The following is a 13,965-nucleotide window of genomic DNA, read 5'->3' on the forward strand; positions in this document are numbered from 1 at the left end:
TGTTTGGAATCATAGTATGAGTTAAGAAAAGCACGTCTCCTTTCTACACCCGGGGGAGAAGGCCACCTATATTCACCTGTACATAGTCGTGGGACCTTGTAAGTGAAACAGCCTACGCCGTAACTAGCCAGCCAGACAAGCATTAATGGGGCAGAAAGACAGGTAGGGTTGGCACTGTTCAAGATCCACGTTAGCCTGGTCCGTAGCCTCGTTACTTGAGCAGCTAGCAGGAGATGCGAGAGCCTTTTTGGAGGGGACCAAGCTTTTGACCGGAGATCTCAAGCCCAGAAGATCTCGGATTATACTCCGTACCCAGTCGCTCTCTATTAAGGACCTCATCATGACGTTTTCGGGAGCTGCCAGAATACTACTAGTTTGGTAGTTTGGTAATAGTTAGATAGTTAGTTGTGTTGGGGTGGTTTCTTCGATCGAAGATGTCGGCCAGTCGGCGGCACTTGGCCGCCGATGGGTTAACTTCGGCGCACCTCTAAGGACGGTCAACGGCGACCATTGACCCTCCGCTGATACCAGATGTAGCAAGGTGAACGGCGACGGTTCGCGCTGGTTGTCCAGGAAGGACTTTTCTAGCGACGATGGGCATGTATCTACCCCGTATGCATGCACATCGAAGATCATGTCTTTGAATTGTCCCCCCCCCCCCCCGTTTCTTTCCAGCTGCTACTCGCACCGCAGTGGTATATAATTTCGTCACTACATAGAAACTCTGAAGCTTCTACAGGTTCTGCTTTAACATATTTTTTATTAGGTGGTTTATCTTCCTGTTTTATTTTACTAGGTTGTGGAACCCGTGCCCATGCCCGTGCCAATCATGACCGAACTTCGGAGGCCCTTTGTTAGAAAAGCGGCCCGCATCGAGCAAGAACAGTGGCGACCCCAATCCCCAATGAGCCCGTAGCTAGCATAGATAGAATTGCAATATCCCTGGGCCGTAGTAGCAGCGACGAGAAACATCAGAAAGGATGGTTCTCCGTCCTCGGGACCAGGTATCGGTTTGCGGACTTTGGGAAGACTAGGTGCCTAGTGGTACGGGTACGAGTAGATACGTCTACACTTGGCTTGCGGGAGCCCGGAGGTGCAGGACAAAACTGGATATCGGTCGGACTTTCATTTCTAAGAGAAGAATGCGGGGAGGGGGGCGGAATCCGATGTATATTCTACTTGAGGATCCGTACCCCGTGCCCAGGATTTTTGCTATGGATGGATTCTACAGCCTTGCGCCTATAGAACAAGGTTAGTTTTGGGAGGGATGATTGGCGGAAGCTGGGCTTCCAACGGTCATCTAAGGAACAGGTACTGGAACGAGGGGTTATGCAAAGCCAAACCCTGCGCGACGAAAGGAAACAGCCATGAACGATGGTGGTGTGCTGGATTGGATAGGCTCATAACTATTGGTTAAATGGTGCCACTTTGGTGGTGGAGGAGAGAATGCATGACGTGACCTCCCTTTGTGCAGAAAAGTATCAACTCAACGCGAGAAGGGAAAAACCTACAGTACATACATGTACAGCAAACATTCAGAAGCAATGTTCCCCCCAACAAGCTCTCACCGGCAGGGGAAGGTTGGCCGGATGCCAAAGATAGACGAGGACAGGCCCCTCCCGCCTTCGTGCCCTGGACGTGCAGGAACAAGTGGGAGGACCCCCTGCTAGGCGTCGGAGCTGCCTCGTTGGGCTGTCGCTGCATCGAGTATTATTCGTACCGAGTGATACCAAAGTGACAGCACGGGAGGGGCGGTGACTCTTGACTCTTGTGAGGCTTGGGCCTAAAAGGTTAAATAAAATTGAGACATTGTTCCGCTTTCAATTGTTGCTAAAAATGTGCATGGGACGGCGGCCAGGTAAGTGAGGGGGAAGAAAAAGTAATGAATATCAGTGTTGGTTGTTTCTGAGTAATCAGCCCAGCCAGAGGAAGACACATGGAATTGTGAGGCCGCCTTACGCGTGCCTCTGTGCGTTGGTCAACTCTCAACAGTGCTGAGTGCTGTTGGGCAGCCACTGGCACCACACCCAAGTGCCTGAACGGAACGGAAAAACCCGCCCCGATCCTCAACGAGTGTGACAATGTCCTGCCAAAGGTATCTTTATCTTATGTAGCACGAGTCTACTGTACGGAGGACAGTACGAGTAAGTGGCGGTCACCCTTGGGACCCCTTTTGCATGAATTCCCTCGTGTGGTGCTGGTGCGGTGAGGCACAACACGCCAAAGATTGGCACCCACATTCGGACCCCGCCATTTGTTTACGCGTGTTTATTTATATGGAGGTCAGGACTCCGAAATGTTCGCCCGCCGGCCAGGTACCTGCGCTGCGCTCAACAGCAACCGACGGCGAGTAAGGATCGTCTTTCTCGTACTGGAGTCTTGAGCTTGACCTTGACTTTGCGCATCAGCTTGTGGTGCTAATTACACAAAGCACAGGAGAAGGAGAAGGGGTTGATGATCTGCGGTTGCGGCCAGTTTTGAAATTCTGCCCTTTGCGAACCCCTCGTTCGTGTTGATAAGTAGCCCCGCAATAGCCTCTCAACACGTGGGCTTCGACCAACCACGTTGCGTATCGACTCACCGCCAGAGTGATGATTTGACTAGATGGGGACTGGGCGCGTCTGCATTGTGCTGGGGCGGCCTCTGCCTCTGCCTCTGCCGCTGCCGCGGCCTCTGCCAGTGTCGTGTCCGTCTGCCAGGCGTGGTCTCGCCTTCGGTCTTTTGCCCTCGACTCACGCTCACACACACACTCACTCACGCCCTCGCGCACTCACCGACTCGCCGATGCTTCTCTGGTGCAGCATCCAGGCCGTGCCTGACTAACTCGTAGCCCTTCAATTGCAGAGGGCTGATCCGAACTAGTGTCGGGGCCTCTATCGGGACCCTCCATTCCGTTTTCCACACCCGCACACGCACAATCACAACATCGTGCTGCCCCTATCCTTTCCTTTTTAATCATTTGACCAATTCTATTTTCTGCTTTGGCGGTCAGTCCACGACTATCTTCGTCTTTCATCCTGGTTGCTGTGATCTTGAGTCTCCAATCCAATCATTCTCTTTCACGCTGCTCTTCGGCTTTTCACTCAAATCCAAGGCCATCTCATCATTACCCCTCCTTCCGTACCCAATCTCATTTTTCTAACAATCACTGTGAACCATGGCCTCCAAACCTGATATCCGTCTCGATGGCAAGGTTGCCCTGATCACCGGTGCTGGCCGTGGTCTCGGTGCCGGTCTCGCCATAACCCTCGCTGAGCGTGGTGCTGCTGTCGTCATCAACTATGCCAGCTCGGCGAAGCCCGCTCTTGCCACTGTTGCCGAGATCGAGAAGGCTGGTGGCAAGGCTGTTGCTATTCAGGCCAACGTCTCCAAGGTCTCGGAGGTCACAAGGCTCTTCGAGGAGGCCATCAAGGCTTTCGGGAAACTCAACATTGTCATCAACAATGCCGGTATGGAGGCTTTCTCCAAGCCCGAGGATGTCACCGAGGAGCTCTATGACCAAGTCTTCGGCCTCAACACCCGTGCCCAGTTTTTCGTTGGCCAACATGCCTTGAAGTACTTGAGCGGTAAGAACTCCATCACGCTCCATCTGCTAGTGCACTTCTCGTTGCTGACATAATCATTGTAACAGAGGGTGGCCGCATCATCTTCATGTCTTCCATCGCTGCTGGCATGTCTGTTCCCAACCACGCCCTGTACGCTGGGTCAAAGTCGGCTGTTGAGGGTTTCACCCGTTCCTTCGCTGCTGATGGTGGCCCAAAGCGCATCACCGCCAACGCAATTGCCCCTGGCGGCATCAAGACCGACATGTTCCACCAGAACGCATGGCACTACGCCCCGGGTGCGACCAAGGACACGCCAATTGAGCAAATCGAGGCTGGCATTGCCAAACTCATCCCCCTCGGACGATGCGCTGTTCCTGCAGATATTGCCAGAGTTGTCATGTTCTTGTGCCATGACGACAGCGAGTGGCTCAATGGTAAGACGCACTGCTCCGAATGCCTTGTAGGGCGTTCATCAATGCTAACATGAAAATCTACAGGTCAAATCATCCGTCTCAGCGGTGGTGGTGCCGCATAAGCGACTGCTCACCTTCACGTCTTCCTAGACTTGCTGTGGAAATACAGACATTTCTTCTTCAGTGACGTATTAGCTCTCACCAAGCGAATGGCTTTCCCTTCCCTGGTCAAAAAGTTTTCTTGGATTAGCGAATGAAACCGTTGCAAGCAAGGCCTACCCCAGAATTTGCGTACACGCTCTGAAGAAGGAGCCATTCAGGTAGACATCAATATGTGTGGGAGAGAATAGAAACGAGCTTATGGATAAAACTGTCTGTGGTCGTCGGAGTAGCACCTCAAAGCCACGCACGTGATGTGATTCGCTTATGGGCGCTAGTTCAAATGGTTTCGGCTTTGGCAATGAAGTCCCTAATTAATCAATGTGCTTCTAGCCGTAACACCGATACGAAGCAGAACCCCTGTCCGATACCACTACTTCGGGGACTCTCGACAAGCGATCGGACAGGTTAAATCGATCAATGCACACACCCACACGTGTCCAACTCAAATGCCCTGCAAATTGCTAATGAGGTCTCCCGTAAACTCAATCGCTAGAAGTATATTATCGGTGGTTTCAGGCGCCGATATGCCGATATGCAGACAACATGATCGCGAGTTAGGTCAGTAGTGAGAGTCGCCTCGTTGAACTGGGGTCCTTATTCGGCTCGTCAGCCATTCGAGTAATATTCCGATACTACGAGTACTCGTAACTCAACTTCCTGATACCGTAGTACTGACATACATATCAAGATGCTCGCCCGTTCCAAGTTTCAAAAAGCTGCCCGACTCCCGCTAAGGCGGCCAGTCACCAAGGAGTCCCTCATCCGCGCCTGTTTTGAACATGCAGGCCTCAAGGTCCCGGTTGAGACCCAAGGACTCGTAGGGGTGTTTTCAGAAACACTCACTGTGCCAGTCGTTCTGCGCTCTTCTGTAGGGTCTGCGAGGGATGCCTCCGCGATTCCCTGGGCTTCTCGACCCGCACAATTTCCATTCTTTCCCCTCCAACAAAGAGGTTTTTTGATCACTGCCGCCGTAACTAAATGCTATCTCGAAACCTGCGATGCGATGGGCGCATGGAAACTCTAATATAATCCCAGCTCGCTACTGCCAACCGAGGAGGCCAAAAGGCTCGCGCTACTCCTTGATGTTGCATCACTCGAACTCGAAGACGATCACCCTTGGCATTCCCCAATTACAGATGCGAAAGGGCGTGATTTGAGTCAGCCATCAACTGAGGCGGCATAGGAAGGTCAGATTGCTCTCGCAGTAGGCGGTAGGTCCACTGACTGCTGTGTCTATTTCACGAATCAACGCAGTCGGTTTGTTTGGGAGCGTGCTCTTGCTAACTGTGACGGGATTTCTGGATCGGTTGTTCTCAACCCGAAAAGGAGAAAGGAAGAAGGAAGAAAGAGAACGATTAAGCAAAGTCAGTGAGTCCAGTAGCCACTGCACACGAGGCAGCAAAGATGGCCCAGACCCGTTTCACTCTTCACCGGGATCCCCTCTTGGCGAACTGCTACAAAATCAAGCTCACCGCAGCTCTCTTGCACATCCCATTGGAGAAACACAACCACTCGATCTTGAGCGGCGACACGCAGACGCCCGAGTTCCAGAACAAAGTCTCCTTCTGGCGCCGCATCCCGGTGCTGCAGGTCGACAAGTCTTCGTTTCTCCCCGAGAGCAATGCGGCGTGCTTCAATCTGGCCGGGTTCTCGCAGCCGCAGTCGCAGTCCAGGACCTCGTCCGCAGGACGACCACCACAGTCCAATCTCATTCCAGACGACGCCTTTTCAAAAGGCCGAGATGCTGCGATGGATGTTTTTCGAACAGAACCACCACGAAGTCAGCGTCGCGTCGCTGCGTTTCTGGCTGCACATCCTGGGCGAGGAGTCCTTGTCCGCGGATCGAATCGCGCACATCCCGGCCAAGAAAGTTGCCGCCCGGCAGTGTTTCGACTACATGGAGGACCATCTGGCCAACCACAGCCAGTCCGGCTGGTTCGTCGGTGATTCCATCACTCTCGCCGATATCTGCTTGTTCGCCTACACCCACATCGCGGCCCACGCGGGATTTGACTTGAAGGAATGGCCTGCTGTGAAGGCCTGCTGTGAGAAGGTGAAATCCGTCGATGCGTTTTGTTGAATTTGACACCGAGGATTGATCGTATGGTAAGTCGTGTCATACTTCGGACAATGCATTTCGTTCAAGTCTCGGGGTCAATATATTAGTGTCGCGCGCAGCCTGTCAGATAGATACGAAGAACATGCTGACCTAAACGACGCCGCGAAGGCCTGTTGTGCCTGCTAGCTAGTGGGAGCCTGTTACCTTCCTTACTGATTAGGCATTGTGTAGCTTTCATTGGCTGGCCTTTTTAGTAAAGGAGGCTTTAAAATGAAATGAATTCCTTTGTGTTAAACAAGGGTTGTTATCCTTGTGTGTCTGGCGACAATGACGCCAAGCAAACAATCAATGGGAAGTGTCGAGGACAAAGGACCAGCCCGTCGATATTCCACGTCGTTATGATCTTATATGGCGCAGGTCCAGAGTCGAAGGGCTCGACCCAGTTGGATGACGCCATCTGTCCTTCAATAGGAGCCTGAGTCAGTACCTACTCAGTATTGCCTCAGCTCTCCGCCAATCAATTCTAAAACTACCCTTTCCCGACCACCCATTTTACGAACCCTCCCCTGTTCCATCTTTGACCTCACTTCCATTATTCCAGAGAGCCAAAGAGTCGGCGACATTCCAGTTTTTGAGCTGCCCATCCCTCGATCGGAGATCGAGGGCTGTTCCAGCAGCAAGGCCATGACCGAGACTGTTGGTCAGCTAGCCACTATGTCAAATCCGCATTCACGGTATGGACCGAGAAACTTTGTTGACAACACAACTGCCGTCTATGTCGATGATGGGACTACACAGCGCTCAGCTCGACGCTATGCAATGTCGCATACCCAGAACTCTCGACTCAACGAAGAAAAGATCGCTGTAGAGCCAGTCCCTTCGAAACCCAGTGTTGCGTCTTATGCCGATGGCTTCAGCGAGAATCCATTGACTGGACTTCCAGCCAAGAAGTTTGTGCCCTTCCAGAAGGATCCTGTGGCGGGGATGCTTCAAGTACCTGCCGCTGTTTATGGTGGGGATCTATCTTCCCGATCTTTTCTGTCTTGTAATTCACTCATCGAGCGACCCGCTCAGTATACTGCTGTGCGCGAGCAGAGCAGATCCATGGCCAATAGCCTCTCAGCTGAAGCTTTGACTGTCTCTCAGACTCATAAGCGGCAGTTGGCAAGCCGAGGACAGCCGGGACAAGACCTTCCAGCAAGTCTGAGACCGGGTCGGAGTGCTACTCGACCAATTTCAGTCGAGAATCCTCGGCCAGTGTCCAGAGACACGCACAAGATGGTGGTGGGAAGTGGAGACGGATGGAACGCCATTGCTGATACTGTTGCTTCGACCCTCTCGAGAGGTAAGTCTGCTTCATATGTTAACGCGGGCCCTCATCCTACACCTGCAGGACACTCTCAGAAAGGTAAGCCATACATCCCGGCGTTTTTGAAGCCGCGTGCAAAAGCCACACATCGACACGAACCTACGAATGAAGGGGTAGATGCTAAGCAGGATAAGGCGGCGAATGCTGCATTCTGGGAGCCCGGATGGAGTGAGGCACCGAGAAAGCCTCTTACTGTTGGTAAGAACCATGCGGCGACTCTGAGCGTGACTGGCATTGGCCAGTGTCACGACGAGCTCCATCTAAGTGAACTAGTGTCGGAGAACAAACCGGCTTCTTCGGATATATCGACCTCGGAGAAGATGAAGAACATGCGTCGAGCTTGGAGTCGAGCTTGGAAAAAGCGCAATCGGAATGCAGAATCGTCGACAGAGCCAGCCGCGAACGGCGCTATCAACGCACAGGAGCATGAGGCGTGCGCCTTGACCGCTGTTGATCTGGCACAGTCCGGTCCCGCTTCCATTGTCGGAGGAGCTGTCTTCCCGCGGGATGTTGTGGTCACGCCGTCTTCTAGAACGCCATACCAAGCAGGGATATTTGTCGGAGATGCAAAGGTAAGCGTGAACGACCTACCTTCGATGCTGCGCCTCGGCCATGGCGGCAATGGAGTGGAAGGACAACATGAGGCGTCTCCCACCTACAAATGGCCTTTTGTGGACACGACCAATGAATTGTTCCTCAACTACGATCCGAAGAAGGACAATAGTTCCCACGGTCGCACACGAGGGGTGAAGCATCAAGAGCCTCGCATTGTGGACCTAGACCTTCCCAAGAATAGTCTAGGGGATGAGGTTTTGCGGGACTTAGCCAAGCGAGAGCTTGGGAATGGATCCTGTCAGTCTAAAGTTATCCCTCCGGTCGAACTTGAGATCAACTTTGAGTCTGGGTCTCCGATCTGCCCTATGTCTGCTGAACATTTGAGGATTGATGTTGCCAAAGAGATGGCGATAGGCGGCGGCAGCGGCCTGTCGATACTCGAAGCCAGAGAGGTTCACTTCGGGCCTCGAAATAAAACATTAGGAACTGAGATGACGAATATTCGAACTCCGGAAGCACCTTCCCCCATACGTTCGACCGCGGTAGAGTCGATCCCTGTATTGCCTTTGGCAACACAAGATGAACCGGCCAAGGATTCGGATCAACCCGATTTCAGCTGGTTTCGATTCAGTCGCGTGGACCTGGAAGATCCAGCAGACCAGCACTGTCGAGACTACCGAGCTCGGAGACGCGAAATGCGAAGATCGAAACAAGCAGCATGGCTTGTCCACGCTCGTTGAATTTTGACAAGGACGGAAGCTACGGTATGTCGAGTGCTTGAGGCCCTGTACAGAGCTTGTGCTTGCCCTGTGAGTCATACATCGGGCCTAGACGGGTGAATCCGGAGTGGTGTCTGGTTTGGCTTTCTGATCTTTCTCAATCTGAAAGTTGCTTGTTGTAGTGAAATTTCTGGCAGGAGGAATATTGTTAAACATGGGTTGCTCATCGTTGCTTAGAGGGAGAGAAAATACAAGTGACAAGCCGGCTTGTTGAACCATTTCACCAATTCCATGCTTACACTCATAGGCTTCACTGGTCGAGTAGAACGGTCTCGATGTACTCGGACTGTCACCACAGAGTTCCTCTGGCGAATATCGGGTAGTATCGGGAAGACCCTTCGTCCCAAGGGGGGCATTCGGTGGATGGTTAGCCGGAATGGCCAAATCAAGTCATGCCGACGGTGTGGCGGTGATCACTTGGCGGTGAAGAGACTTGGGCTCGAAGTGGACACCGATCTTCACTGTTTCTCAATAGTAATGTCTATCAAGCACGCGTATGCAGGGACTTAGTGATGGGATAGAACCCATGGAGAACACGCTTTGCCATGTTTCCCTTGAAGGCACCAATTTTGCAGGTGGCTATGTTATGTTATGTTAATATGACGAAGCCCTATGCCTCCTTGTGAGAGGGCATGTTGTAGTTTCTATGCTACCCCCTTACGTGAAAGTGAAACATGTCTGGGCACGAAGGAAAGCCAAAAAGTGGAAACATGCTCTTTAGCTGTCTCGGGGCCTTGAATGCCGATATAGCGGGTACGGAGTACCTCGCACGAGTACTCGTGGTCTCGGTATAGTACACGAGGCTGGTTGGTAGTGTCTGGGCCAAAGAAGCAATGCCTGGAGGGCTGCAGGGCCTGGAGGTTCTCGGCCGCTGTGCCTGGAACCAAGAAATAGTCCTCATATACTCCGTCCTTACCTGGACTGATTGAATAGACAGTTCAGGCCGTCTCAGACAGATGAGGCCGCACAAGACGGTTCTAGCCCCTCCTGCTTGTGGGAGTCTGGGAGATCACTGCCATATTAACCGGTGATCCTCGATCAATGTGGGCGTCGCCTAACGATCGATGGTCCCCCCACGTTCCTTGGGAGGGATGTTCGCAATCGATAGGCTTTGATAGGTGTGGAGAGAGCGCCCGAGGGAGGCTGGCCAGGCGGTGGAGAAGGGCGTCGTTTGCGTGATCTGGACGGCTGATAAGGTAGTACGAGTACTCCGTACTCCGTACTCCGTACCTGGTACGGGGCATGGCGGACCTCGTGTCCTGGTCCCTGGATATACTATCTGTCTACAAGTCATGACTGAATAATAGTTTCACCCAGACAGAAGTCATAGGCCTGATATCTGTAGTGCTCGTGCTCCATGCTCCGTACGGAGTAGTCTGTAGACAGAGACAATAGCTCCTTCCTTGCCTACTCGCCCTCCGTACACTCTTGCACCTTCCCATCGAAGGACGACGCTTGCCTCTTTCCCTCCTGCCTTGGTACCCGGTTCTGCTGTTTTGGGGGTCTTGGCGCGAATTCGCCATCGCACGCTCCCTCCTCCCTGCGCCCTCCACCAGTTTCGCCGCCTGCTTATTCCTAGCTCATCGCTTAGCGCTTGGTCATCCTGTCTGCCACACAAACAGCCAACCTGCAAGCAACGTTCAACGGCTACCTTGGTACATGGATGTGCCGAGGACACAGTGCTTCGTCCATGTGCTCCGTACCACTGGCAGGCTGGCAGCACAAGCAACCTGCGGCACCCCCAACCTGTATTCTTACCGAAGCCAATGGTGGGGTATAGTCTTTTAAACACCACCCATCACCCACGGTCACCCTGTCATCCTCCCGAGCGCTTGGATCTCGCATAAAGCTACACTTTGTCCGAGTCACTCACAACGGAAGACAAAAGAGGGACGACAAACCCAGAGCTGCCAGCACGTCCGTCTGCGTTGGGAACGGACAAAGCCACTCTACCATCCTTGCACCACTTGATTTGACAAACATTAGGGCTCTTGAGTTCAGAAAGAAAGGCGTAGTCTGGTCTTGTCCATGGCCACTGCTTGTGCCACAGTACAGTGTTCAGACCGAGTCAGAGCGCTCACTCAGCCACGGGTGTAACTCTCCACCTCACTAAAAATCCGACAATAATAAAAATCCTCCTCAGTACTCGGTCTTACTGCTAGGAGCAGTACCCCTGGGCATTTATTGACATAGTCTTCTCACGAAGGAGAAAAAACCGCACCAACACCCAATTCTGCTGTGCTGTGGTATCCAGGGCCATCTATTGTCGCCGCTACCGACTGCTCCGGGACCCAGAATCGAACAAATTTGACTTTTTTCCAGAGGCGCTTCGTCGTCATCGCCTCTTTTATCCTTGTCGGCAAATTTACTTCACCTCTCAGAGCCACCTAACCCACTGCTCCTCCCTCGAGACGCGTACTGACCGCTTCAACAACACGCTCTGTTCTCGGCCCATGCTTCCCTTCCCTTTGACGCTCAATCGCTCACTGGAATAATTCACGTCCCTCGTTTGCAAACGCCCTTTCGTTTGTCATTACTGACCATATCAAATGTATACCGATTATCGACCCCAGTGTCCAAGATAGCGAAACCCGCCATCTATAGTGGGGAGCCCTTAACCTTAGAGCGGCCGAGCGAACCCCGCGATTTCGGAGGCCACGGCGCGCGCAATCTCGAAAATTCAGAACTTGCTGGTGCTGAACAATGTATCGCAACTCAGCACAACTCAATTGTCTGGTCAAACCCTCGCTCCAATCGCCTGAGAATCCCGGCGACTGCGACTCCGACTCCGACTTGATCGATGCACTCGAACAGAAGAGGAAGCAGCTAGACGACGAAATCTCCAAATTCAAGGCACTCAAGGACAGAGAGTTCCGAGATTTCGAGAAGGATCTACGAATGCAATGTAAGAGAAAAAGATCGCGTGGTTCAAGCACATCTTCCGAGCCCTCGCCTCCCGGCAAGTACGCTGGCGCATCAGTATCTAGTGCTTCAGTCTTAAATTTGCTTGCCTCTACCCACAATGGCTCCGCGAATGGTTGGAGCTCACAGAAACCGAAGAGAGGGGTTGATAATATTGTCGGAGATAAAATTATAAGACCTGCTCCGCTCAGCAAACCGACTTTGTCGCTTGACAAGCTCAACATTAGTGGCGAGACAACGCCGCCTACAAGCATTTTTGGAACTCCTCCTACACCCTCAGCTATCAATCGATCCATGATAAGTCGATGTCAGTCAGCTTCATTGACGACTTTCACGCACCCACAATGCTCGCATCCTGCAAAACCAGAGCCAACGACCCCTGCGACAGACCATCTCGATCCATTTGCAGGGGTCTTCACTCCGTCGTATCTTCCGCTACTCGAGTCCCATGATCACAAACTGGCTGTGCAGAGCCCTCAACCTCTTGAATTGCAGGCAGAGGCCGACGCAAAGCAATTGCAATTAATAAACGCAGAATCGAAACGAGATGCAGAAATGCAGAACGGAAAATCGCAATCTCTACCACAACAGCCGGTGTCGCCGACCGTGCTTGCGACGAAAAGGACGCATTCGACACCGCAGTTGCCTAGTACGAGCCTTCCCAGTGCGCTAAGAAACAGTAGTGGAAGAAGAAGTGGTGGTACTGGCGGTGGCTCGAGCGCAGAACGCAAGCGGAAACACGTCACATTCCAACTCGCAGATTCGGCCATTGTCGACCCAAGCAGTTCCTACGAAGAAATGCCGAGCCCGGAACCGAGAAACTCCAGTGGAACTGAAAGAGAGTTCGGCATTTTTCTAAATGACACCGAGGAAGTAAAAGATACTGAAAATTGGCATACCCATGCAATTCAGAGGAACGATAGTTCCGATACACAACAAGTCCAGAACACCGGCAATGAGAGCAACAGCCTCAGCCCGAAAGCCTCAAATCAGCGAAAGGCCAGACTCCGCTCGCCTGCCGTTTCTCCACTTCCCTCACCTTCACCTTCACCCACGATAAATGGACTAGCTCCATCAACGGACGAGTCCGGGTTCTCTGGTGACCTCGTTGCGTCTGTAGATGGTGGCAGTGGTGTCGGATTTTTTGAACTCGACGAGGAACTCGCCAGTCCCGCGTTCACCGAGGATCGCTCATTTGATCTTGTCAGGGTTGAATCCGAGGACCGGTCGAGGGTTGATGATGACCTGCTGCTTGACGAGAAGAAGAGGGGTGGCACGCTCTTGGACGGAGACGTCCAAGCCGGAGGCTTCGCGGTAGGCAGTGTGCCGATCAATATTGTCAGGCACCCGACAGGGAGCTGGATGGGTAGTTATGGCCATTGAGCTGGAGAAGGTTGTCAACATCACGCAAGACAAAGTATGTATTTCTGAGGAGCTCGCTCCTGGTCTGCCATGGCATCATCTGTGGGATGGTTAAGACTCGTGTCAATCCAATGGTCTGCCTTACTTCCACTCCATCCACCAACTGGCATTTTGCCTCTCTCCGGCGGCATATTTGGGTTTGAAATAATTGATGCGAAATACGTTTGGAGCTGGGTGGGTGGCTTTTGTGAGCGAACTTTTTGGATTTGTTTGGAATTTAGCAGCATGGAGGAAAAGTCGTTGATTGGTTATAACTTCATACCAGTTCTTGATGCATATGTCGATATTACACAGTAGAGATGACCCATTGGAAGTAAGACAAGTATATTGCACCTAGGACTTCCGACTCGCGCTCCACGTGGGACGCAACCACGAATTGAAACTCAGTGCCGTGGTGGAGCTCAGCCTGGTTTGGATGACATTGCGAACATTCAGCCGCAGATAAAAGCCGATCTGATACCCACTTCTTTCTTGGAGGGAAGCTATTAAATCTACGTGAAGGTGAGCTTGCCTGGTCCGGAGTGCTCGCATCATGTCCCCAGAATATATGTGCAAGGGCTTTAGTTTTGTCTTCAACCAGCAAAGAATGGTATTCACATGCTACCAGCCTAAGGCGTCCCGCATAAGGGTGCCTTTTGAGGCCGGCAGCTCAGATAATTATTAATTGATTGCCTAAACATCCCGAATCTACGTGCGCTACTCTCAATAGTATTAGAGATACGGTCCATTTGGAAGCCAG

The 13,965-nt window shown here is 52.3% G+C and overlaps 4 protein-coding genes across 4 annotated transcripts; all 4 read left to right on the forward strand.

Moving 5' to 3' along the window:
• Positions 1 to 3,157: 3,157 nt before the first annotated feature.
• On the forward strand, positions 3,158 to 4,032 carry A1O9_04437 (3-oxoacyl-[acyl-carrier protein] reductase; the record flags this gene model as incomplete). The annotated part of the gene is made up of 2 exons (XM_013406727.1): positions 3,158 to 3,566; positions 3,632 to 4,032. 2 exons carry the CDS (start codon positions 3,158 to 3,160, stop codon positions 4,030 to 4,032), a joined length of 810 nt encoding a protein of 269 aa, XP_013262181.1.
• A 1,492-nt stretch (positions 4,033 to 5,524) lies between these two features.
• On the forward strand, positions 5,525 to 6,200 carry A1O9_04438 (uncharacterized protein; the record flags this gene model as incomplete). The annotated part of the gene is made up of 2 exons (XM_013406728.1): positions 5,525 to 5,766; positions 5,822 to 6,200. The coding sequence occupies 2 exons, from the start codon at positions 5,525 to 5,527 to the stop codon at positions 6,198 to 6,200; spliced, it is 621 nt and encodes a 206-aa protein (XP_013262182.1).
• A 693-nt stretch (positions 6,201 to 6,893) lies between these two features.
• Positions 6,894 to 8,843, forward strand: A1O9_04439 (uncharacterized protein; the record flags this gene model as incomplete). Its single annotated transcript, XM_013406729.1, has 1 exon — positions 6,894 to 8,843. One exon carries the CDS (start codon positions 6,894 to 6,896, stop codon positions 8,841 to 8,843), a length of 1,950 nt encoding a protein of 649 aa, XP_013262183.1.
• Positions 8,844 to 11,585: 2,742 nt separating this feature from the next.
• On the forward strand, positions 11,586 to 13,187 carry A1O9_04440 (uncharacterized protein; the record flags this gene model as incomplete). The annotated part of the gene is made up of 1 exon (XM_013406730.1): positions 11,586 to 13,187. One exon carries the CDS (start codon positions 11,586 to 11,588, stop codon positions 13,185 to 13,187), a length of 1,602 nt encoding a protein of 533 aa, XP_013262184.1.
• Between the last annotated feature and the right edge of the window lie 778 nt (positions 13,188 to 13,965).

Source organism: Exophiala aquamarina, assembly GCF_000709125.1.
Source record: "Exophiala aquamarina CBS 119918 chromosome Unknown aczIA-supercont1.3, whole genome shotgun sequence".
Classification (NCBI taxonomy): Eukaryota; Fungi; Ascomycota; class Eurotiomycetes; order Chaetothyriales; family Herpotrichiellaceae; genus Exophiala; species Exophiala aquamarina.